This window comes from Pongo abelii, chromosome 19 (assembly GCF_028885655.2).
Source record: "Pongo abelii isolate AG06213 chromosome 19, NHGRI_mPonAbe1-v2.0_pri, whole genome shotgun sequence".
Classification (NCBI taxonomy): Eukaryota; Metazoa; Chordata; class Mammalia; order Primates; family Hominidae; genus Pongo; species Pongo abelii.
In genome coordinates, this window is record NC_072004.2 from 82,879,408 (window position 1) to 82,906,693 (window position 27,286).

The 27,286-nt window shown below is 44.2% G+C and overlaps 1 protein-coding gene across 1 annotated transcript in view; it reads left to right on the forward strand.

Annotated features, from left to right (window-relative positions):
- PITPNC1 (phosphatidylinositol transfer protein cytoplasmic 1) overlaps positions 1-27,286 on the forward strand; it is a 236,934-nt gene that overhangs the window by 52,359 nt on the left and 157,289 nt on the right. The window contains exon 2 of the mRNA XM_063718894.1: positions 21,746-21,894. Within this exon, the coding sequence (XP_063574964.1) occupies positions 21,746-21,894 (149 nt within the window). The remainder of the gene's footprint in view (positions 1-21,745; positions 21,895-27,286) is intronic.

The following is a 27,286-nucleotide window of genomic DNA, read 5'->3' on the forward strand; positions in this document are numbered from 1 at the left end:
AGGTAATTGCCATTAACAATGAACAATATATTTTTTTAGATTTTTGTTTTTCTATTCATATATGAGTACACGCGTTTGCATTTTAGCAAAACTCCTGCTATACCTACTGTTTTGCAGCTTACTTTTCTTCCCCCACGTAATTATGCAACTGGGGCATCTTTCCATCTTGGCAAGGAGAGCTCTATTTCATGATTTAATAGCTGTATTGTATTTCATTGTTTGGATGTACCATCATTTATCTAACGGATCCCATTGATGGACAATTGGAGTTTTTCCAGCTTTGTTATTGCATATAATGTAGACATGAATAATCTTAAGCATATAAATCTTTGCACAATTGCAAAAGGTTTCTCTAGGACAAATTCCTAGGTAGAGTAGCTAGGTAAAATGGTAAGAACATCTTTAATTTTAATGGACGTTGCCATATCATCTTCCTAAAGGACTTAACCATTTTGCTCTTCCACCACATTGTGGACCCAGGTTGGTTCCCTTCACCTCGTCGATACTGGCTAGCTGTTTTTTTTCTTTTTGAGACAGAGTCTTCCTCTGTCACTCAGGCTGGAGTGCAGTGGTGCGATCTCAGCTCACTGCAACCTCCGCCTCCTGAGTTCAAGTAATTCTCCTGCCTCAGCCTCCCAAGTAGCTGGGATTACAGGCACTCACCACCACGCCCAGCTAATTTTTGTATTTTTAGTAGAGACGAGGTTTCAGCATGTTGGCCAGGCTGGTCTCGAACTCCTGACCTCAGATGATCCACCCACCTCGGCCTCCCAAAGTGCTGGGATTATAGGCATGAGCCGTTGCACCGAGCCTGGCTAGCTTTTTAAATTTTTAATACTCTGATAGATGGGAAATGTTTTAGTTTACATTTTAAAAATTTGTTTTGCAGGTCTTCCTGTTGCAAAACTCTAGGGTGATACTGATTACTTGAGGTTGAACATTTTCATATGTTAATTGGCCATTTGTATTTCTTCTCTAAATTTCTGCCTGGGCTTCTGCTGATGATGCACTTGAATTTCGCATTGCTGTCCTCTGCCTGCCAGGATGGAAAATCTATTCCTTCTCTTCAGACTTGCCCCTCCCTGCCCCAAGGCTAGAGGGTGATGTCCAGCTCAGAACTTGGGGTGAGAAAGACCCACGTTGACTCCCAGCTACTCCACTAGTATGTGACCTTGGACCACTCTAGGTCCCAGTTTCCTCAAATGAAAACCAGACTTGGGGGCCAGGGGCGGTGGCTCACGCCTGTAATCCCAGCACTTTGGGAGGCCCAGGCGGGAGGATCATTTGAGGTCAGGAGTTCGAGACCAGCCTGATCAACAGGGTGAAACCCCGTCTCTATTAAAATACAAAAAAATTAGTCGGGCGTGATGATGGGTGCCTGTAATCCCAGCTACTCGGGAGGCTGAGGCAGGAGAATCGCTTGAGCCTGGGAGGCGGAGGTTGCAGTGAGCCGAGATCGTGCCACTGCACTCTAGCCTGGGCAACAGAGTGAGACTCTGTCTCAAAAAAAAAAAAAAAAAAAAAAAAGCTGGACTTGGAGCCGGAAGATCAGAACTGTTAGGCTCTATCCTGTGTTCTCAGGTACCCTGAACTTGCTTTTAGAGTATTTATATTTTATTATCATTTTTTGTTTATATATCGATTTCTCTTATTAGAATCTAAGCTCCTTGATTACAAGGACTGTATTATCCATCCTCACATCTTTGGTGTCCAGGATATAATGGTGTTCAATAAATATTTTCCAATGCATTTAATTTTTAAGAATTTTATTCACTTTTTTTACCATAAGAAAAGCTGTGTTCTAGGTGCTATGAGAATACAAAAAATATTTAAAATGTAGTTCATATCTTAGTTGGGGAGATAAGGTCGATCACTCATTCACTGAGTTATTCAATGTATCTAGAGTTATCTAAGCTCCAGCCAGCTTGGCGGTATCTGAAAAGATAAAGTCAAGTTGTGTACCCCACACTTAAGTGGCTTCCAATCTAGTAGAGGAGACAGATATAAAATAAACACAACATAATGGGATGCACACAATCATATAGAAATCATTTCTAATAATTATTAAAAATATATAGTAAGGCTGGGCACAGTGGCTCATGCCTATAATCCCAGCACTTAGGGAGGCCGAGGCAGATGGATCATCTGAGATCAGGAGTTGGAGACAAGCCTGGTCAACAAGGCGAAACCCCATCTCTACTAAAAATATAAAAATTAGCCAGGCATGGCGGTGGGCGACTGTAATCCCGGCTACTCGGGAGGCTAAGGCAAGAGAGTAGCTTGAACCCAGGAGGCAAAAGTGAGCTGAGATCCCACCACTGCATTCCAGCCTGAGTGACACAGGAAGAGTCTGTATCTATATCTATATCTATATCTATATCTATGTATATCAATATCTATATATCTATATCTACATATGTGTGTGTATAAGTGTGTGTGTGTATATATATATAGTAAAAAATAAATCACTAAAAACAGTCACAGAAGAATTATCACAAAGCAGTGCATGACTTGGTAGTTGCCAAGTGGGAGGGAATAAAGCTCACCTTGCACTTAATGTGTTCTAGGAGTCACTAAGGGTATAGGAAGAAGAGCCGGCTGGAAGGGGGCTTCCCAGTGAAATCAGTGAGTGGTCACGTGTGTATCAGTACAGCAAAGACCGAGAAGGCTTGTAGGAAAAACGTGTTGAATTCTGTTTGACCTAATGTCACCCACATTCATTTAACTGTGAAGCTCTTTTCCTCCCACTGCTTAGCATCCTATGGATCTATCATTCTTTAAAATCGTTATGGGAAATTCTGGTGTAGATACCATTTGTAATTAGATAGTGTCTCTTAACCTCTTTGGAACATAGGTCTTTTGAGAAATGGATGGTCGGAGGGGATTGTGCACAATTCTGTGCTCTTTGAAGCCCACCCAAGACCCGCCTCCATGATCAGGGAAAGCAAAGAAGGGAAAAAAATATCCCAGGTAGTGCGAGTTATCTGTGTAGGTCGAGATAGAAGAGGGTAGAAGATACGGAGCTTGTTCACTGCCGGGCAGTTGACTGTGAGGGAGAGACTGTGTGGGGAGGGGGACACCAACTGTGGAAGACCTTAAATACTTGGAATACTTGGTGTAGAATTAACGGGTTTTTGGTTTTTGTTTTTGTTTTTGTTTTGAGATGGAGTCTGCTCTGTCTTCCAGGCTGGAGTGCAGTGGTGTGATCTTGGTTCACCGCAACCTCTGCCTCCTGGGTTCAAGCAATTCTTCCGGCCTCAACCTCCCGAGTAGCTGGGATTACTGGCGCCCACCAGCACGCCCAGCTAACTTTTGTATTTTTTAGTAGAGATGGGGTTTCACCATGTTGGCCAGGCTGGTCTTGAACCCCTGACCTCAGGTGATCCGCCTGCCTCGGCCTCCCAAAGTGCTGTTACAGGCGTGAGCCATCGTGCCTGGCCAAATTCACGGTTCTTGATAACTGATCAACTGTGAAAGTCAAGGGAAGCCGGGTGCGGTGGCTCATGCCTGTAATCCCAGCACTTTGGGAGGCTGAGGCAGACAGATCACCCGAGGTCCGGAGTTCAAGACCAGCCTGGCCAACATGGTGAAACCACATCTCTACTAAAAAATACAAAAATTAGCCCGGCGTGGTGGCATGTGCCTGTAGTCCCAGCTACTCTGGTGGCTGAGGCACGAGAATCGCTTGAACCTGGGAGGTGGAGGTTGCAGTGAGCCGAGATTGTGCCACTGCATTCCAGCCTGGGTGACAGAGCAAGACTCAGCTCAATTAAAAAAGAAAAAAAGTCAAGGGAGATGCCCCAGTCAAAGATAACTCTGCCAACAGACACTGGAGTCATAGTTAGGATTATTTACAGAAATAAAATCATGGAGCTAAAACTTCAACACATCAAAACCTATGTTATGATCATGTTGAAATGCGCCAAGTTGCCTTTATTAACTAGTGCTCAGTCTCCCAACTGAAAATTCATTTCAGAATTGAATTTGCCATCTAACCGGGCATCCTACCTTGAATGGTTAAAAATCAGATTTGTCTGATTTCTAATTTTAGAAGGAACCAGGCTGACCTTCATTCCGCTGTTGCTAACTGGAGCCCTGTTACCTGGGTGACTAGATTTACAATATGTCAGTATGCAAATACCATCTGCCCAAGAGGAGAAAGGAAGCAAGGCCTTCTTCCTCTAGGGGTTGTCAGCAGTTCTGGAAACGTCTTCCTCTGGGAATGGGGAGGAAGGCATGCCCAATAGAAGGAGAACAGGGAAGAAGATGTGCTGATTCGTTTCTGGAGCCTCTCCCTTGTTCTCCTCCCACAGAGGTGTTTGTGGTCTGCCTTATGGACAGTCCTTAATGTATATCATTAGGATATAGACAGGAACTTAGATTGTACATTTCTCCTGGTAGAGTGAGCAAAAGAAGTAGTATATATCACTTCAGTGAATCACAAAACACTTAGATTCAGATAACTGGAATGGCTTAATGAAGACTATGAATATGCGATTCCTGCCTCCTCAAATGCCATTAGGAATCTAATTTCCAACTGATAAGAGAGTGTGGGCTGGGCGTGGAGCCGGCTGCCTTTATTGGACGAGCTCTGAAGAAGGGTGAAAAGAAGTGGATATTCCGGCTCATTTTCCTACACTTGAGGTTGACTGGGCAAGCGGAAGGGATTTTTCTCCCACAGAATATCTATATTCAGCACTTGTCCTGAGTATTGTTTCAGGCGAGGGCTTGGAATCACATTTGGAAACATTCAAATCCAAAGGCAGGGACGTTCTGCTTTCCTTTTCATGAAATAACTGTCACATCAGCTGTCAGCTGCAGGAATCTCTCCCACCCACGCATTTTGTGAGTCCAAATTAGGTGGACTAATTAATTGTAATTTTTACTTTCAAGTCTCAAGGACTTTGATGGGCGGCTGTGCTTCCTTTCATGGTTGTGTGCAGGAATTTATGTAGGAGGAAGACCTTCTAGGAGCAGGATTGAGGATCTCAGGCTCTTGGCTTCTGATTTTGTACCCCCGGATTACTTCCCCTGTAACCTCTCCTCTCTTTGCTCCCCTTGGCTCCACTGTCTCTCATCTCTTTGGTAAAAAAGAACTCTTCTTACCATCAACCTGAAACTGTCAACAACATGCAGGAGTGAGAAATCACTTTACTTACTGTGACATTTTCATCCACCTAGCCTTTTTATCTGCATGTCAAGCAAGTGGCTAAGGAGATTAATGCCTGAGTGCATGCTGGAGCTAGACGGGCTGGGTTCAAGTCCCAGCTCTACTACTTACTACCTGGGTGACGTTGGGCAAGTGACTTAACCTCTGTGCATCAGTTTCCTCATTTGTCAAATAGGGATTAAAAACGCTACCTTCCTCATTGCATTGTTGTGAGGATTAAATAGTATAAATATTTTTAGAACTGTGCTGAACCTATAGAAGCCAGGGCTCTGTGTGGCAGCTTTTAAGATGACTCTGTCATGCATCTGCAGGGGTCCTAGTGAGGTAGTGAAGTTTTGCTGTGAGCAAGTAGATTTCCAGAGCTTGCTTGCAGGCAGTGACCTCCCCGTTCTTTCTTGCCATGCTCATTTCTTTTTTGAGATGGAGTCTAGCTCAGTCACCCAGGCTGGAGTGCAGTAGCGCCATCTTCACTGCAATCACCTCCCAGATTCAAGCGATTCTCCCGCCTCAGCCTCTCAAGTAGCTGAGATTACAGGCGCCTGCCACCACGCCTGGTTAATTTTTGTATTTTTAGTAGAGATGGGTTTTTTGCCATGTTGGCCAGGCTGGTCTCGACCTCCTGACCTCAGGTGATCTGTCCGCCTTAGCCTCCCAAAGTGCTGAGATTACAGGCATGAGCCACCATGCCCAGCCATGCTAGTTTCTATTCATGCACAGATCAAGCCTAATTTTCCATGTGGCACCCCCCACCAACAACAGTACCCCGTGCTGCTCTGTTCCTAACCCCTTGCACCCTTTCTGTCAATGCTGTGTAATTAGCATATTTGGACATGATGTCTTAGCTTCTCACGCGGATTGTAATGTGAAGTTCAGCTCTTCGTTGTCCTTGAAGCATAATGAAAAGATGCCATGTGGCTGGAGAGCTGCCTGTGATCGTTGTTCATCATCGTTGGATGATATGGCCAAGTACATAAAACAGTGACTTGGACAACCACACTTGTCCTTTAGCTTACTCTTGAAGTCACTTATTGCTTTCTTATTGCTTTATGCTTTCTCATTGCTTATGGCTTTCTTATTGCTGTACATAATTTAAAACTATCAAAAAAGTATGAGATGTTGTAGCTGCTATGGAGGAAAGTCGGACAGTTCCTCAAAAGGTCAAACATGTTGTTACCATGTGACCCAGTAATTCCACATCCAAGAGAAATGAAAACATACATCCTCAAAAGACTCACACACAAATACTCATAGCAGCATTATTCATAATAGCCACAAGGTGGAAACCACCCAAATGTCCATCAACTGATGAATGGATAAACAAAATGTGGTATATCCATACAATGGAATATTATTCAGTAATTAAAAGGAAGTACTGATTCATGCTAAACATGAATGAATCTTAAAAACATGTTAAATGAAAGGAGTCAGTGACAAAAGGCCATGTATTGTATGATTCCATTGATATGAATGTTCAGAATGGCCACATCCATAGAAACAGAAGGTAACTTAGTGGTTGCTGGGATTGGGAGGAGAAGAGAATCGGGGATGACTATCAGTGGGTATGGAGTTTCTTTTGGAGATGATGAAAATATGGAATTGGATAACAGTGATGATTTCACAACCTTGCAAATATTCTAAAAGCCACCAAATTGCATATATTTTTTTAAAAAGTATGGGAAACATCTATATGCTCAACTACAGAGCTTAAAGTCATCTTTAAGATTACTTTTTCAAGAGTAGCTGTCACCTAAAGTAGAATAAAAAGTGACTTGATCTGCAAGGAAAACATGAAAAATGCAAATGATCAAGAATGGCTTTTTCACCCCAAATTGTTGAATATAAATTATATACATGCAATTCGTAAGTAAACTCTGTAGGACTCAGCTGCCTTCTATGTTGTGATTCTGTAATTTGCTACATTCCTGGATGGGCCATCAAAATAATACTGAAAACAGCTTCTATAACAAATAGAAGTGCTGTTTCAGGTCATGCCTACCGCCACTCCTGGGTTCCCTAAGGTAATAATTCATAGCTACCTCTTTGTGGTGCCCTTACAAGGAGTGATTTAACTGTTTGTAAACGTGTTTGGACCTTTTTGACATTAAAGAGATTTACTGAATTAAACTTATGTTTGCAAACAGAATATTTCCAGGGGATGCCTTCCAGCCCCCTAAGAATTAACCATCTTAGCTTATCAATGTTTAATCAGGACCCTACTGATTGACTCTTCTGGTTTAAATAAATAGTGGGGTTGAAATCTCTACCAGGGCTGTCTCAGTACTTATTTGGAAGAAGGATGTGAAATACCCAAGCACCACCTAAAATAGGCTTTGCAAGAATAAGTGATCCAAGAGAGAACCTAGAGTTGACTTTAAAACATCCTGTAATCATGTCACACCTGTTAGGATGGCAGTTATCAAAAAACAAAAAACAAAAAAAAAAAAAAAAGGAAAATGATGGGCCAGCCATGGTGGCTCACACCTGTAATCCCAATACTTTGGGAGGCTGAGGCAGGAGGATCAGTTGAGACTAGCCTGGGCAACATAGCAAGACCCATCTCTACAGTTTTTTAAATTACCCAGGCATAGTGCTGTGTGCCTGTAGTCCTAGCTACTCCAGATGCTGAAGTGGGAGGATCGCTTGAGCCCAGGAGTTTGAGGCTGCAGTGAGCTATTTCACACCACTGCACTGTAGCCTGGGTGACAGAGCAATACCCTTTCCCTAAAAGTATTTTTAAATGTAAAACAAGTATTGGTGGAGATGTGGAGAAATTAGAACCCTCCTGCATTGCTGGTAGGGATATAAAACTGTGGAAAACAGTTTGGTGGTTACTCAAAGAGTTCAACATAGAATTACCAAATGATTGAGCAATTCCACTTCTAGGTCTGTACTCAAAATAATTAAAAGCAGAGACTCAGATTCTTGTATACTCATGTTCACAGCAGCATTGTTTTTTTTGTTGTTTTTTTGTTTTTTTGTTTTTGAGATGATGTCTTGCTCTGTCCCCCAGGCTGGAGTGCAGTGGCGCGATCTCGGCTCACTGCAACTTCCGCCTCTTGGGTTCAAGCAATTCTCCTCCTTCAGCCTCCCAAGTAGCTAGGACTACAGGCATGCACCACCACACCTGGCTAATTTTTGTATTTTTAGTAGAGATGGGGTTTCACCATGTTGGCCAGGCTGTTCTCGAACTCCTGACTTCAAGTAATCCTCTGGCCTTGGCCTCCCAAAGTGCTGGGATTACAGATGTGAGACACCATGCCCAGCCAGAACATAGATTTTTTTAAATGTAGCAATTTCTGGAAATTTACCAAACTTACCGTTTTCTTTGTCTTTACTGACTACCTCAGGAGAGCAGGAGTTGACACCCATTTGCTTTCCTCAATCTGTTATCTGCTTCTTTTTACCAAGGAAGAAACACTCTTAGGCCAACTATGGCCTAAGAATGAATGGTGCCTCCCTGCAACCAACTATACACCCTCTCTGGCTACAAGTGCCATCCATGCCTTTGGAACCTGGGGCTTCTCCAAAGTAGGGTGAGCAAAGATGCTGGAACTTTCCAAGTCTCAATCTACATATATAATCCACATATATAACCCTCTCCCAGCCTTGCTAGGTAGTTACCAGAACCCCAAAACCACTTGCCAAACCAGTTAGCATTTAGGTAAGCAAAGGAGTCCAGTGACCCTCAAATATCACTGAGATCTTGTTTGTCTAGGCATGAAGTACCTTGAATAACTCTTTCAAAACATTAAGAACTCCCGTTGTTCAATTGTACCTGAAGCAGCAAGTGCTTCTCTTTGCATTCCCTTTACCCTCTGTTCTCAGAAGGTCTCAAAGATGCTGAAACTAATTGCTGTCATTCCTGAAAGATTTCTGCTTTTAAGTGGTACTGCAGCTTCCCTTGATGCTACCAGCCATTTTCATTAAGGATTTCATGAAGGGTTGATGGGCGCATTAGGCTTCACAAACAACGGTTCTTTTCATTCTGGAAAGGCCTTGCTACCTTGGTAGTGGATGGACCTCTCTGCCGGGAACACCTGTTTATGGGGCCAAGGTTACAGAGATGACAAAGAGGTCACAAGCGGATGGTGCAGGATATGTTTCCTGGGAAAGCTCTATCTTGATTTTCCCCCTTTTTGGTCTTGTGATTGACTGTGGGTTTATGTTCTGTAGTAAACACAAGAGGCTTGATTGCTTACTAAAGGTCAGACTTGTCAGCAAACCTCTCCATTAACTTGAGTTGCGATCGGTTTCACATTTCCCGGCACGTCGTTTGAGAGCTCTGATGAATGCATCAGTTTCCTTCAGTCTTCTGTCTTCAAGGCAGAAACGCTCAAGAAATCCCCCCTCTTTGCCAGACACCAAGTGTTATCTTATTTGCAGCTCTGCCTCTAGCATCTACAGGGCTTGGCATACACGTGAAATGCATGTTGAGTGATGAACTGGAGTGCACAAGACTCTTAAGAACCGAGACCGTCCCCACAGCCAACGTATGAAGAAATCCTATGTTCTGCTTCTAGAGCCAACTGCCCTTGTGGTTTCGAGTTGAGTTCTGGCAGTTCCTGTCTTTGCTCTCTTAATCATTCTTCATGGGCTCCCACTAATGGCTAATTTGCTCAGCTTGTCATTTATAAATACAAGGACATGACACCCACTGCCTTAGCCAGTGCTTATAAAGTAGCCTATAAGTGCTGCATGTTATCATCTTGGCTTTTCAATTTATGAGTCAAGTGAATTCTCGGGGCTAGAACATCACCCCTAAAAGCGAGTCAGTGTTGGAAGAAGCAGCAAAAATATACATGCACTCTTACTTGCATAGACTATGAAGAAGACTATTGTTACTCTCCTGTACTCAGTCAAGTAGATTATTCTCCTCCATGGTCAAGTCCCCTTGCGGCGATTTGCATGGTCTTGCAGCAACCGCAGGGATGGAGGTTGTGCTGGTACCAGCAGGAAGCATAGCCTGAGCCCTTCCCTTGGATTTCAGTTGCTCTATTTCTATTCAGTTCAGTCCAGAATTTAGGACAGGTTAAGCATCAGTGTCCAATACAGTTTATATTAGTTTGTCACAAAAGGGGGATTTTTTGAATTAAATGTTGATAACCCAGCTTCTTCTTAAATCTTTTTATCAGCTTTTTCATTCCCATACCCTGGCAATAATGACACAGGTATTACGTAAACAAGACACCTCCGAGGGCTGCTTATAAAAACTCAAGAGAAAAGATAAATATGTGATGATGCACTGATATCCTGAAATATGAGCTGCTGGTTTGTATTTTCTTTGTGGGATCGGATATTGGTTTTCATGGTTTATTGACCGGGCTGAGAGACATCTGACAAAACACCCAAGAACTTCACACCTTTTTTTTTGTTGTTATTATTTTTTAACCTTCCTGTCTACATGGAGAAATCTACACATTGAATCACAGGGCCTGGAAGACTGAGGGCTTAGCCAGTCATGTTCTTAGCTTGGGCAGAACCCAAATCAGATCCAGCTGTTGGAAGTAAAAATACACGCTGCTTTCCCAAAGGAAAAAGGAATTGGAATTGGTCTCGCTGTAGAGTTACTCTCGGGCAGAACTTCGGGATAAGGAGCAACTGGAGAGGGTCAACCGTGAATGTGATGTTCATGTGACATTCATGTTCATTGAGGAATGTGTTCTCATTGAGACCGGATCAGAACTCATTTGGGTTCAGTTAATGACTCTTTCCTTTCTGCCTGGTCTTTGTCTGCAACACTGGGCACGCAGTCAGTACCTTGTTGTGTGGGAGCATCACCGATGGGAATCCTCCAGAATGGTCATATATTAAAGACCTCTCAGGCTGGGCATGGTGATTCATGCCTGTAATCCCAGTACTTTGGAAGGCCGAGGCGGGTGCATTACCTTAGATCAGGAGTTCAAGACCAGCCTGGCCAACATGGTGAGACCCCGTCTCTACTAAAAATACAAAAATTAGCTGGGCGTGGTGGCGGGCACCTGTAGTCCCAGCTACCTGGGAGGCTGAGGCAGAAGATCGCTTGAACCCAGGAGGTGGAGGTAGTTACTTGACAAGAATTGGATGGAGCTGTTTTTTTCTCTTAAAAGGCTGATGAAATCAGGCCAGGTGTGGTGGCTCATGCCTGTAATCCCAGCAGTTTGAGAGGCTGAGGCAGGTGGATCACCTGAGGTCAGGAGTTTGAGACCAGCCTAGCCAACATGGTGAAACCCCGTCTCTACTAAAAATACAAAAATTAGCCGGGTGTGGTGGCACACGCTTGTAATTCCAGCTACTCAGGAGGCTGAGGCAGGGGAATTGCTTGAACCCAGGAGGTGGAGATTGCAGTGAGCCGAGATCATACCACTGCATTCCAGTCTGGGCGACAGAGTGAAACTCCATCCCCCACCACCAAAAAAAAAGACATCTAGGCTTAGGGCACAGCAAGCAAAGAACTCCCCTGGCATGGCGGGAATCAGGGAATCTCATGTAACATTCATTGTTTCTCCGGGGAGTCTTTTTATATTTCTCCTGTCTTCTAGGCTCAATACCTTTCAGGAAGCTTCTAAACCAAAGGTTCATCAAATAGAAATAATTTTAAAAATTATCTCATAATAAACTTTAATAATTTGTTCATAATCATAAAGTAATTGTTAGATGGTTTCCTTGAGGCATGAGCCATACTCACTGAAAAATGACAAGTTGTGAGCCTTTTTAATTGTGATCAAATATACATATCATAAGATTTACCATTTTAATCTTTTTTTTTTTTTTTTTTTAAATGGGGTCTCATTTGGTTGCCCAGGCTGGAGCACAGTGGCACAATCATAGCTCACTGCATTGCAGCCTGGACCTCCTGGGCTCAAGCGATCATCCCGCCTCAGCCTCCCGAGTAGCTGGGACTACAGGCATGTGCCACCATGCCCGGCTGATATTTTATTTTTTTGTTTTTTTGTAGAGACAGCGTCTCCCTATGTTGTCCAGGCTGGTCACCAACTCCTGGGCTCAAGCTATCCTCCCACCTCAGCCTCCCAAAGCACTGGGATTACAGGCATAGACTACCATGCCTGGCCCACTGTAACCAGTTTTAAGTGTATATTTCAGTGACATTCAGTACATTCACATTGTTTCAAAACCATCATCACCATCTACCTCCAGAAGCTTTTTTATCATCCTAAACTGAAACGCTGTACCCTAAACACTCCATTACCCACTCTTTCCAGTCCCTGGCAGCTACCATTCAACTTTCTGTCTCTACGAACTTGACAGTTCTAGCTGCCTCGTCTAAGTAGAAATTCTGAAGCTTTTTATAATACTTATGGGAAGTAGTCAATCTGACTACCGTCTAATGAAATTTTTACATAAGGAAAAGATAGTTTTGAGCAGATGGTCAAATTTCCTTTGGTTTTGGCATTGTACAAGTATATGGCAGATGCCTCATTCTCTTATACTTTCCGGAACCCACAGCATAACAGGGATATGAATGAAACAGATCTGCAAGTCACAGTCAGACATGTGGCCAACTAGAAGGAGCAGTGGTGAGGGCAGTTGGTGTACAGTTTTATTATACAATTTATAAAGCATTTTAATTTTTAAGTTTTTTTTTCTCACTTGATTCTCACCATGTCTTGTGAAGTATTCTTTTAGTTCCATTTTAATGATAATAAACTGTGGCTCAGAGAAGTAAATCATCTAAGGTTACAAAGCTAGTCAAAGGTAGAATCAGGACACTGGCTTCACGTTTTCATTTTTAAAACCCCAGTGCTTTCCATCACAGCCCACTGTGAACAATTATCACCTCTCTGGAGGCCCAGGTAATAGCCAGTCCTCAGGAAGGGAGGGCCTCTCCAAATGCAACCCTAATTACTAGTGCTCCACCTCACTAGCTCAGAAATACATGGAAATTCTCTCTCTCTCTCTTTTTGTTTTTTCTTTTTTTTTTTTTATTGAGACGGAGTCTCTGTCACCAGGCTGGAGCACAGTGGCGCAATCTCTGCCTCCCGGGTTCAAGTGATTCTCCTGCCTCAGCCTCCTGAGTAGCTGGGATTACAGGCACCTGCCACCATGCCCAGCTAATTTTTGTATTTTTAGTAGAGATGGGGTTTCACCATCTTGGCCAGGCTGGTCTTGAACTCCTGACCTTGTGATCCACCCGCCTCGGCCTCCCAAAGTGCTGGGATTGCAGGCAAGAGCCACCGCGCCCGGCCTAAATTTTCTAATAGCCACATTTTAAAAAGTGTGTAGAAAGAAACACATAGGCTGGCTCATGGTAGCTTACACCTATAATCTCAAAACTTTGTGAGGCTGTGGCGGGAGGATGGCTTGAGGCTAGGAATTTGAGGCCAGCCTGGGCAACATAGCAAGATACCATCTCTACAGAAAAAATACAAAACTTAGCTGGACGTGGTGGTGCTTGCCTGTAGTCCCAGTGACTCAAGAGGCTGAGGTGGAAGGATCGCTTGAGCACTGGGGGTCAAGGCTGCAATGAGCTACAGTCATACCTCTGCACTCCAGCCTGGATGACAGAGCGAGACCCTGTCTCTAAAGAAATAAGAAAGAAAAGGAAAAAAAAAGCCAGTGAAGTTAATTTTAAATATATATTTTAGTTAACCCAGTATATAAAAATATCATTTCAATCAACATAAAAATTATTAATGAACTATTTTGCTTTTTTTTGTAGTAAGTCTTCCAAATCTAGTGTGCATTTTAGACTTAAACAGCACTCCCAAGTCAGACGCTAAATTTTCATTGGCAGTACTTGATCTTTATTTAGATTTCATAAAATTCCCAGTTGAAAAATTAGATTCACATACCCAAAGTGTTTCAAACATATATGAAGGTTTTCTAATAACTGAATCAAGCACCAGTCTTAAATTTAAATAAATTAAAATGAAAGAAAATTTAAAATTCAGTCCTTCTATTCCATGGGCCATACTTCAAAGACTCAGTAGCCACACATAGCAAATAGCTTTGGTCCTGGGCAGAGCAGATCTAGATGAACAGCTGAGGGTGGCCCAGACTGGACCCAGCCATGGAATAGAACAAGGGTCTGCAAACTGATTTCTGTAAAGGGCCAGATAATAAATATTTTCAGCCTTGGGGGTTACACAGTCTCTCAAAGTATTCAACTCTGCCATTGTAAGTGAAAGCAGCTATAGAATGAATGAGCATCGCTGTGTTCCAATAAAACTTTATTTACAAAGCAGGCACCAGCCTGCATGCTTTGCCAACCATTAGACTAGAACATTTGTCCTAGGGCCTTAGCTGTGCTGTGGGATTACCAGAAAAACAGACAGCTCTCACCTCTAGCTTTCTGAGATGAGGTTGTCAAAATCTGGACTCACTGGATCTCCTTTCCTGTGTGTAATTAGAATTTTGACACCACTTGGCATTAAGCAATGATGGGCCAGAGTCCTGCATCATTTATCCTTCAGGTGCTCTCTGCAGTGGATGGTTTGTGCCTCCTGAAGCAATTGCTTCCCTGTGCTTTGAGGTCCACCAGAGGTAACAGTGGAGAAAGCTGGAAGAAAGGCTTCAACAAAAGCATTAATGGTGATGTGAAGAATGCAGGAAACTCCCAAGAAAGCCAAATGATATCACTCTCTGCTTTTCCAGCATAGCCAGTGTAAGGCAGGAATCACACACATTTCACAGCTGGGTAAATTTGTGATTTCACGTTAAATCAGAGGGACAGGTGTTTCTCTGTGCTTGTTAGGTGATGTGGCATCCGCCCATTTTGCTGGTAAAGGCCAAAGTAAATATAAATTCTGTTTCCCTGCCTGGGGCCTTGAGGTCCCCAGGCAGGGAGTAACACCACCCAATTTGGGAATCTACGTTGCAAAGCCATGGTTCCCGCTGTTCACATTGTGATGTTTGGAAATGGTATTGGGACTAATGGAGGGAAAGAAAGAGGACAGGAAGGGAGGGCATAAAGATTGATTGGCAGGAAGATGACACCCACTAGGTGCTTTAGGGTAGGGGGTTATGGAGGCTGGCTTTGCAGAAACTCTGAGACGCAGCAGTTGGGGAAGGGTGAAGTCAAAATCAGTGATAGCTTAGAGCTCTGCTGACCCTAGAACTTTGGATCCAGTATTTCTTCAGGCATGGATGATGTTGAAGGTATTGTTGGCACTCATTTGATAATCCCTTACTGTACTCAGAAGTTTTGGCTTGGGGTTGCCTTTTTTATTCAAGGTTCAAGATTAAATGACTTGGCTGGGTGTGGTGGCTCATGCCTATAATCCCAGCACTTTGGGAGGCTGAGGCAGGAGGATCACCTGAGGTCAGGAGTTCGAGATCAGCCTGGCCAACCTGGTGAAACCCCATTTCTACTAAAAAAAAATACAAAACTTAGCCAGGCATGGTGGTGTGTGCCTGTAATCCCAGCTACTTGGGAGGCTGAGGCAGGAGAATTGCTTGAACCTGGGAGGCAGAGGTTGCAGTGAGCCAAGATTGCGCCATTGCATTCCACCTGGGCGACAGAGAGCGAGACTCCATCTCAAAAAAACAAAAAGTTTAAGTGAGTTGATGGTGCCCCATGTAAGAGTTTGCAAAAGTTCAAACTAGTGAAACTGCTGAGCTTCTTCAGCACATTATGCAACTCTGCCTTGCCTCAAATTTTGCAGCTCTTTCAAGTGTACAGCGCGGTCTGTGGGGAAAGATCTGCATTCCATGATGTTTTTGACTATGGAGGTAATTATTTGGAGTAGCTGTTCTGATGATAACTCACGGAGGTTCAGTCTGCAGCATGGAACTGTCTCTAGTCGTGATTGCCTGTAATGATGATTACCCAAACTCTGGAATTATAACAATAGATTTTACAAAGTTAGAGCATAATTGTTCCACCATTCCTTACATGTGCACAGATTAAACAACTTTGACCTTTCAATCAGATTTTTGTTACTCATCTTCTGCAATAGCAAAGGTCAGAGGCAGTAGCTTTCTGCCACCTCCCTCCCTACTTTTTAAATCATCATGAGGCCTAGATTTTTAAAGCATTTAACTTAGTAAAGAAATAAGGGCTGAAGTTGTGTGGACTAGAATGAGTACAGGCCTGTGGGGGGTCAGAATCCCAATTCTGACATCTAGAAACTCCGTAACATTGAGTCTTTAACCCGTCTGCGACTCAGCTTCCTCGTCTGTCAATACCCACTTGTCTGAATCATTGAGAGATTAGAATGAATATAGGCGGCCGGGCGTAGTGGCTCACGCCTGTAATCCCAGCACTTTGGGAGGCCAAGGCGGATGGATCACGAGGTCAGGAGTTCGAGACCAGACTGGCCAACATGGCGAAACCCCGTCTCTACTAAAAATACGAAAATTAGCTGGGCATGGTGGCGGGTGCCTGTAACCTCAGCTACTTGGGAGGCTGAGCAGAGAATTTCTTAAACCCAGGAGATGGAGGTTGCACTGAGCTGATATCTCGCCACTGCACTCCAGCCTGGGAGACAGAGCGAGACTCTATCTCAAAAAAAAAAAAAAATAAATAAAAAATAAGGAATATAGGCTGGGTACAGTGGCTCACGCCTGTAATCCCAGCACTTTAGGAGGCCAAAGTGGGAGAATTGCTTAAGGCCAGGAGTTGGAGACTAACATAATGAGACCATGTCTGTACAAAAGTAAAAAGGTAAAAATTAACTGGGTGTGGTGGCACACTTCTGTAGTCCCAGCTACTCGAGGGGCTGAGGCAGGAGGATCGCTTGAGCCCAGGAAGTCGAGGCTGAGGTGAGCCATGATCATGCCACTGAACTCTAGCCTGGGTGGCAGAGTAAGACCCTGCTGCTTTTAATTTTTTAAATTATTTATTTTATTTACTTAGTTTGTTTTTGTTTTTGTTTTTGAGACAAAGTCTCCCTCTGTTGCCCAGGCTGGAGTGCAGTGGCGTGATGTCGGCTCACTGCAGCCTCCACCTCCTGGGTTCAAGTGATTCTCCCGTCTCTGCCTCCCGATTAGCTGGGATTACAGGCGTGTGCCACCACATCCGGCTAATTTTTGTACTTTTAGTAGAGACGGGGTTTCGCCATGTTGGCCAGGCTGGTCTTGAACTCCTGACCTCAGGTGATCCGCCTGCCTCGGCCTCCCAAAGTGCTGGAATTACAGTCATGAGCCGCTGTGCCCAGCCAGACCCTGTCTCTTTTAAAAGAAAGGCAAAAGAAATATAAAGCACTTAATCAGTGCCTTGCACTAATGGGCAATCAATAAAGTGATGCTGTATCATCATCATCATCATCCTCATCATCATCATCATCATCATCATCAATTCTACGATCAATTCTCAGGCTTTGGAGGCTTTAGAATCTTTCTGTGTCTCTGGATGTTGTGACTTTTATTCAACATACAAGTTTGTTTGGAGCTGGTGGTCAGGGATATGGTATTTTCACTAAGTTAGGGATGGAGCTTTGTAAGAAATCAGTATAAAGGAGGAAAAAAGAAACAAGCGTCCTAAAGACAGAACATTTACTGCTGAGCAAGTGCTGATGGCTGCCTTCGCCACGTTCTGCTGCGGCGGTTCTCAGCATTTATGTGCATTTCAGAAAGATTCCCACTCTTTTCTCCCCAGCGTCTGAATGGAGAAGGTCTGGAACAACCTGAGATTCAGCATTTTTAGGAGCGTCTCTGGAGATTTTGAAACAGGTGGTTCAACGACTCTCTGTCTCTTCTCCCTCCCTCAAACGAGAAACTGCTGCTTGTGTCTGAGAGTCAATATGAGATTTAAAGCAACAACAAAACCACTGCTCCTGGAATGGCCCAGTTCCCATGGCCACGACCAGCAAAGTGGGCCTGATTTCCTTAGGAGGGGAAGAAGTGACGGCTGCAGAGCCCTTGACCATCTCGGTGTCTGGGCTCGAGTGTCCTGCCACCCCCAGCGTCTGCAGGTCACCCCCCAGACTGACGCCGTCTCAGTGAGCTAATGCCAGTGTCTGCCCCGCGCCGGCTCATTCAGCAGCCACTGGAATGATCAATGAGGCCGGCCGCCCGGCCCTCCACCGGCTGTCGGTGAATCAGCTGCCTCGGCCATTCCCATCTCCACTGAGCAGGAAGCACTCGAGCTGAGCCCAGCCAGGGCTGACTGGCGTCTGGCTAATGGCTTTTCTGTGTCATGCACTGACCTTGATCCCATATGTTTTTCATACGTGAGTGGGTTGGAGTGCCTGAAAATGGTCCAGTGGTGGAAATAGCTCTTCTGCCAAGCCCCTCACCGAGGTCCTGGGCAGTACTTTGGTTTAGGAGTATCTGCTTCTGAAGCAGGATCGGTGCTTTTGTTTAAATTGAGGTGAAATTCACATAACATAAAATCAACCAGGTTAAAGGGAACAATCAGTGGCATCTAGTGCATTCACAATGTTGTGCAAAACCACCTCTATCCAAAAACACTTTCATCGCTCCAGAAGGAACCCCTGCACCTGTTGCATGAGTTGACTAGGGCTGCTGTAACAAAGTGCCACAAATTGGGTGGCTTCAACAACAGAAATTTGGGGCCAGGAGCAAGTGGCTCATGCCTGTAATCCCAGCACTTTGGGAGGCCGAGGTGGGTGGATCATTTGAGGTCAGGAGTTCAAGACCAGCCTGGCCAACATGGTGAAACCCCGTCTCTACTAAAAATATAAAAATTAGTTGGGTCATAGTGGCATGCGCCTGTGATCCCAGCTGCTTGGGAGGCTGAGGCAGGAGAATCACTTGAGCCTGGTAGGCGGAGGTTGCGATGAGCCAAGATCGCACCACTGCACTTCAGTCTGGGCGACAGAGTGATACCCTGTCTCAAAACAAACAAACAAACAAATTTACCGTCTCACAATTCTGGAGGCTAGAAGTTTGAAATCAAGGTGTCAGCAGGCTTGGTTCCTTCTGGAGGCTGTGAGGTGGGGGAAGGATCCGGTTTGGACCTCAACCCTTGGCTTTTTTTTTTTTTGAGGCAAGGTCTCGCTCTGTCACCCAGACTGGAGGGCAGTGGCGCCATCTCTGCTCACTGCAAGCTCCGCCTCCCGGGTTTACGCCATTCTCCTGCCTCAGACTCCCGAGTAGCTGGGACCACAGGTGCCCGCCACCACGCCTGGCTAATTTTTTTGTATTTTCAGTAGAGATGGGGTTTCACCGTGTTAGCCAGGATGGTCTCGATCTCCTGACCTCGTGATCTGCCCTCCTCAGCCTCCCAAAGTGCTGGGATTGCAGGCGTGAGCCACTGCGCCCGACCAACCCTTGGCTTTATAGATGGCCGTTTTTCTCTCCACATCGTCTTCCTCTATGCCTGCCTGTGTCCCTGTCTAAGTTTCCCTTTATTATAAGGACACCAGGCATTTTGGATAAGGGCCCACCCTAATGACCTCATTTTAACATGATTACCTCTGTAAAGACCCTATCTCCAAAGAAGGTCACATTCTGGGTTACTAGGGGTCAGGACTTCACAGTATGTATTTTGTGGGGATACAATTCGACCTTTAACAACATTAGGCAGTATCAGTACTTTATTCCATTCTATGGCTGAATAATATCCCATTGTATGTAAACATTTATTTTTTGAGCCCAAGTACAAAGCAACTGTCAGTGAAATCTCCACCCCCTGGGTAGTGTGTGCCCATCTGTATAAGGTGGCATATTGATCTCACAGGTATAGCTCACAAATCTGCAATCTGTAAACTTTTTCTTACTGTGTTCCTCCTTGAAAGAGTGTTAGCCTTTATGAGCAAAAGTCAAAGCAGTACTGGACTAAGGGAAGAGAAGTCAAGCTTCTGATCCTAAAATTAATTTTAAAAATTGATTTCAGGCTGGGCACGGTGGCTCATGCCTGTAATCCCAGCACTTTGGGAGGCTGAAATGGGCAAATTGCTTGAGCCCAGGAGTTCAAGACCTGCCTGGGCAACATGGTGAGACCCTGTCTCTGCAAAAAATACAAAAATTAGCTGGGCGTGTTGGTGCGCACCTGTAGTCCCAGCTGCTCGAGAGGCCGAAGTGGGAGGATTGCTTGAGCCTGGGAGGCGGAGGTTGCAATGATCTGAGATCACACCACTGCAGTCCAGCCCGTGTGACAGAGTGAGACCCTGTTCTCAAACAAACAAAAAAAGAGGATTTCATCTTTAAATTTTATTTTTCATTTTCCTGGTCGTATCCCCAGTGCTCCCTACTTCCCGCAAGCACAGGTGCACACACACAGATATGTGCACACAGACACTCACATTAAACGCGTTTTCATGTGACCATTCTGGAGAGGGGCGTGGCATAGATAGGAGACACAGTCCTTTGAGAAGACCCAGACGACAGCTTGCTTCCATTGTTGTGGTTACTGGGCTCGGTCCCTAGGGCTGGCTGCAGACCAGAGCCTTTCAGAGCTTCTTCACACTCCCGTCCCTGCTCCTGCCTCAGAATGAAAGAGAAACCTTCAGGCACATGTGTCTTCTCAGCTGTGAAACTAACTGCACTGTTGACTTGTACATTTCATCTGCCCCCTTAATTTAAAATCTATTTCTGTCTCTTATGCAGACAGACAGGGGACCCGCATCCCTGCAGATTCTTGGGGAATAACCCTGAGTCCTCATTAGTTTGTTGCAGACTCAGGCCCCAGTCCCCCATCCCAGAGGCGTCGGTGGTCATGACCCAGTGTCTGTCTCTAGGAAGGACGGCAGCAGTGTCGCATCGTCCTGCGTCCTGACTCTGAGCAGGGTTGTGCCTCATGCAAAAGTTGTTTAGTTTCCTCCTTCTTCTCTCCCTCCCCTCTCTCTTTTCCATCAAATTCGTTTTGCCACTTGGAAAGTCCACTGGGGGAAGAAATGCCTGCTGGCCCTAGGGTTTTCAGAGAGGCAAGAAGGCAGATGGAACAGCTCATATGTGAAAAAAGGACAGAAAATGTTCATATAGTATGTTGCTCCACATGATTATTTTAGGGTAAGACAGGTGACTTTTGGGTCCTTGGACTGGAAGGCTCCATACTCTTGATGGAATTGGATGAAAAGGAGTTAAAAGTACTGTAGGTGGTCCTCGGCGAGGAGTGGACTTTGGGGGCTCAGATTCTGAGCCTTGGCTCCACTCATGGTGGGGCCTGGGCCTCTGGAGCTTTGAAAAGCTTCCAGGTGATTCTAATACCCAGCCACCTTTGAGAACCATTGTTCTAGGGGATAGAGGCCTCCAGGAGAGTTGAGCATTTTGAGAGAGGGAGGATAGAAGAAATAGATGATATCTAATGCTCCATGTTCAGCAATTTTGCTAATTAGGCAGAAAGCAGGGGCAGAAATCACACACCCTCGGCTGTCTTGGGCCAAACCAAGCAGGACTTTAGCTCCATTTAACCCTGTAGAATGCAAAGGGAGACTCCCGTGTCCCCCTTCCTAAGGTTTGGTCGGCTGCCAAAGCTTACAGACTGCCAGCCACCCCGCCGAGCATTTGCCAAGGTGATGTAAAATATTCACGGGAACACGCCGTCTCGATGTTCTACTCACAACTGGTTCTCTCCCTAGCTCCCAAGGAAAAGTAACATGAGGCCCATGTGGCTGCTTTCTCTTCTTAGCAGAAGGTGCTGATGTTATTAGTGGCTTGCCAAGCTGTGGTTGGAGGGGGATTTCAGGGGCACGCTGTGGGGCTGACCTTTCTGTCTCTGACTCTGTTTTGTAGTACAAAATTGGACAGCTGTACATGATCAGCAAACACAGCCATGAACAGAGTGACCGGGGAGAAGGGGTGGAGGTCGTCCAGAATGAGCCCTTTGAGGACCCTCACCATGGCAACGGGCAGTTCACCGAGAAGCGGGTGTATCTCAACAGGTGAGTCATGGCAGCCTGCGTTCTGCACAGAAGCCCCCTCCCACCTGACCACATGGTGTGACAGTGGAGGCAGTGGGTGTCTGGGATGAAAAGGTCACTTGGAAAGTAACTACGTCCACCCTCTACAACCACCAATCTCATTGCTTTTGAAAACAGAATCTGCCTGAGCGAGGTGGCTCATGCCAGTGATCCCAGTGTTTTTAGGAGGCCAACGTGGGAGGATGGCTTGAGGCCAGGAGTTTGAGGCTACAGTGAGCTATACTCACAGTACTGCACTCCAGCCTGGGGTGACAGAGCAAGACCCTGACTGTAAAAAATATTACTACATAAAATAAAATAAAAGAAATGAATTTCCCCCTCCCCACCTTGCATTCTGCAAAATAGTCCTCAACTGCGTTTCCATTAGGAGGAGCTTTTGGCTCATCTTTCCCACCCCTTTGATGACATGTTACGGTGAAATGTGATCTTAAGAATTCAAGAGCCTGGAAGGTGGAGGCTGCACTGAGCCATGAGCATGCCACTGCTCTCCAGCCTGGCCAACAGAGTGAGGCCCTTCTTGAAAAAAGAGAATTAAAGGACTTTGTCTCATCTCTTGGTTAGGTGTTAGCTGTAGGAAAGAGACGGCGCTGCCTATATGCTGTAGACAAGTAAGTGCTGGAGGTGGCAATGCACCTTTTGGTCTCAGTAAGATTTTCATTTACTGCTGGTGACCACTTGGGTGTCCGAAAAGGGAATGACAAAACAAACAGTCACCTGTGACCAAAGTGGTTAAGATGGCTTCCACTTCTCAAGTGGACCCATCTTTCCCAAGGTGGAGGTTGTCACTCTCCTTTTGGAAGGGAAACACATCAAGGATGACAAAACAGCACTAATCAAGCATGCCGTTTCTGCTTTGCAAAATATATTCTTTAATCTCTTGCTTTTTTCTTTTTCTTTTCTTTTCTTTCTTTTTTTTTTTAAAGACAGAGTCTTACTCTATCACCCAGACTGGAGTGCAATGGCATGATCTCTGCTCACTGCAACCTCCGCCTCCTGGGTTCAAGTGATACTCCTGCCTCAGCCTCCCGAGTAGCTGGGATTACAGGTACCTACCACCACTCCTGGCTAATTTTTGTATTTTTAGTAGAGACGGGATTCCACCATGTTGGCCAGGCTGATCTTGAACTCCTGACCTCAAGTGATCTGCCTGCCTCAGCCTCTCAAAGTGCTGGGATTACAGGCATGAGCCACCGCACCTGGCCTTTCTTGCTATTTTCTTACTGTGAATGACGTAATGGATTATTAGGGCTTGTCTGATCTTCTCCCCATCCTATACTCCTACCCAGCCCATTTCTTCCTTTCAGTTCTTTTCTGAAACCTTCGGGATATTTGTGGTTAGATGCCATATGAAATATATCTTATTGGCAAAGTGTGGTGGCTCACGCCTATAATCCCAGCACTTTGGGAGGCTGAAGGTGGTAGATCACTTTAGGTCAGGAGTTCAAAACCAGCCTGGGTAACATGACGAAACCCCATCTCTACTAAAAATGCAAAAATTAGCTGGGCATGGTGGTGCGCACCTACAGCCCCAGCTACTCGGGAGGCTGAGGTGGGAGAATCGCTTGAGCCTGGGAGGTTGAGGGCTGCAGTGAGCCGAGATCATGCCACTGTACTCCAGCTTGGGCGACACAGTGAGGCCTTGTCTCAGAAAAAAAAAAAAAAAAAAAAAAAAAAAAAAAAAGAAAAGAAAAAAGAAAAAAAAAGAAATATATTTTATTGAAATTAACTGTCTGTTCCAGCAAACAAGTCTTACGTCAGCCATTTCATGAATACTTTTACCCCTACTTGTGGCCTCTCCAATTGGCCCATATGTGATTATCCAGAAAGTATTTCCAACACCCTAGCTGGGCAGTGCCCCAGTTTATTCACTGACACCAGTGACTGTCCATTCTCAGGGCCTCGGACATGATCAGATGTCTCTGAGCAGAACCATATTTAGATTCCCATTCTCGCCTTGCCCCACTCCCCAGCAGCTTGAATTGGACTATTCCTTCTCGATGGGAGACTTTGCTTCGTGTCACTAGGGTGGATGGAAGTCTCCCAGACCCGTGTCCTGACAGTGAAGGGCATGAGCTGATTAAAGTGATGTTTTAATTTGCCCAGAGATGCAGTACCAGGGAATTCCTGAGTCATGATGAAATGCAAATGAGATTGATCCCATTCATCTATTAGTAGCTGTGAATTCCCAGGCTTTGGAACCAGTTCAGTGTCCAGCCAGCTGTTGATTTGCAGGGGCAGCTGAGCTCTGGGTCTGTCCTGAGCATGGCTTTTTTACAGAGACAGGTTTCTCAACATGCTGCTTTGGCATTCTTAGCGTGGAGGGTGTAAATCAAATACTGAGCAAGTTTCTCCTCGGAGATCACCTCTGCAGGGCAAAGAGAAGTGAGGAAGATGCCAGAAAATAGAAACCTATGGAAAATTCCATTTCTTGGCATACAATTGCATTCTCTCAAGTTATTACCTGGAGAATGTTCCTTATATATGAAAATCAGGAATAATTTTAGGAACTTTGTAAGTTTTGCTGAAACACAATAAGAAGCATCCAGCTCTCCCTGTCATGTCTGTTTTGTCATATCATATTTATATCGTATTTATTTAAAAGAAGAGTAATAAACATTAGTAAGAGGGAAATTTGTTATAAATAGATGTGGACTTCCAGTAATAGTAAGGAAAAAGATTAATGGGGACCCTCCACTACTTCCCATGACAAACACAGGATGAAATATAACTATGTGAAGAAGCTGAGCTCAAAACAAAAAAGGGAAATCCTCCGAGGCTAGAAATAAACAGGCAAACTGAAACCAGAGTGGAAAGCAGACCCGTTAATGCTAAGGAAGGGCGTAGGGGGGACATCAGAACAGAGTGTGGGTTCTGACATCTAGGGACTGGGCATGTCATGCCCATGGGGAACAGGAATTAGGGCCTCAGGCCCACGTAAATGGGAAGTTGGAACTGAGAATCAGGCATAAAAATAATTTTTGACAATCAAGGGCTGAGAGAGTTTACTAACTCTGAGACCCATATTGAAAGAACTACTAAAGGATGTGCTGTAAGAAGGAGGAAACTGAGCCCAGGAAGAAGGAGAGGGAGTTCTAGAAGTAATAATAATGAAGAAATTGATAAACAACTAGGTAAATCTTTGAATGGATGTAGGATGTTTTAAAAACAGTAATAATAAGACAACAATAACACAGAAGATGGGAGGGTAATAATTATAGTAAAAAGCACTTTAAGGTGCTAATATTGTTTAGGAATTAGAAAAAAATATTGATTAATTTTAGATTTTCTTTCTTTTTTTTTTTCTTTTTTTGAGACAGCCAGCTCCATCACCCAGGCTGGAGTGCAGTGGTGCAATCTCATGCCTTAGCCTCCCGAGTAGCTGGGACTACAGGTGTGCACCTCCACAATGTCCGACTAATTTTTGTATTTTTAGTAGAGGCAGAGTTTCACCATGTTGGCCAGGCTGGTCTTGAACTCCTGACCTCAAATGATCCACCAGCCTCGGCCTCCCAAAGTGCCGGGATTACAGGCATGAGCCACCGTGCCCAGCCTAATTTTAGATTTTCTAAGACACATATGCATATTCAAAATATAAAGGTAATCTCTGAAGGGGTAGTAAAACAATCCATAACCTCCAAGAGAAAACTTGATCAATCCACAGAGGGCCTGGGAACACAAAAGAGAAGCCTACAAAAAGCATGATTAAATAGAAATCACAAATTTGGATGGTAAAATAAAATGAAATGTCAGATACTCACTTTTCTAGCCACCCTTGCAGCTAGAGATGGCCATGTGACCTAATTCTGGCCAATGAGACATAAGATTCTTCCTCCTTGATAAGAAGAGGGATGTTCAAGGAGCTATCTATGCTATTCAAAGAGAATCTGTTCTGATGTCTCCCCACTTCATGATTTGTGTGTAAGAAAGTGGGGAGGATGGGGGCTGACTGCTGGAAAGAACACTAATAGTGCCTACCAAGTGAACCTTGATAACAACACTGGATAATAACCATACCAAAAAGAAACTTATAGGCCAATCTCAGTTGAGAACATAGACATGAAAATACTACATAAAACATTAGCGAATAAAATACCTCAGAGAAAAATGTATCATGACCTAATCAGATTTACCCCTGAAATTGATGAAATTAACATTTAATAAATCTGTGTACTTATTCAGAGTAAAGTCAGGGACACATTAAGGATCCTTGTTATTACCACGTCTATCCAACATTTTGTAAAGGTCCTAGCCAATGCAATAAAACAAGAGAGAAATAAAGAGGAAAGGAAGAAACAAAATGATCATTTGCAGATAATGTGATTGTCTGATAGAAATTTCCGACATTTCTACAGCTCTTAACATCAATATGAGAATTCAGCAAGATTGTTGGGTACAATCCATATAGAAAAATCCACAGCATTATTATACAGCAGGAAAAATAATAGGGAAAATATAATTTAAAAATTTTTTTGTTTATAATAGAAAAAGAAACAAAGTTACCCAGTAATCAGTCTATAAGATATGCAAAATCTTTTTGGAGAAAAACATAAAACATTTGTGGAAGACGTTTTAAAAGCCCTAGACAAATAGTGAAATATACCATATTCATGGACGGGAAATGTTACAAAGTTGGCATCAAATCTCAAATCAATCTATAAATTTAATAAAAATCTAACTTAAAATGCCAACATGTTGTTTTTTAAAAAATAGAACTGGTGTTGGGTATGGTGGCTCACCTCTATAATCCTAGCTCTTTGGGAGGTCGAGATGGGCGATCATGAGGTCAGGAGATTGAGACCATCCTGGCTAATACGGTGGAACCCCACCTCTACTAAAAATACAAAAAATTAGCTGAGCATGGTGGCACGCGCCTATAGTCCCACCTACTTGGGAGGCTGAGGGAGGAGAATCACTTGAACCCGCTAGGTGGTGGTTGCAGTGACCCGAGATCGCGCCACTGCACTCCAGCCTGGGCAACTGAGTGAGACTCCATCTCAAAAAGAAAAAAAAAGATAGAACTGGAGGAGATATTTGTAAAATTCATATGAACAATTTGGAAAGTTGAAGGAGGGGCTTGACCTACCAGATATCATTATAAAGCTAATTAAGTAATTATATAAGTAATTAAGGCAGTGGGGTATTAAAGCAGAGTTAAACTCATGGAACAAAGTAGCCCCAAAACAGATCCAAGCTATTATTAGTGCTTTGCATTTAATAGAGCTGCCATAAGAAATTATTGAGGGGAAGATGAACTCTTCAGTATATGATGTTGAGATGACTGGGCTTCTAATTGGAAGAATGACTAGAGCCCTCCTTCACACTACACACACAAATAAACTCCATGGCTGGGCGT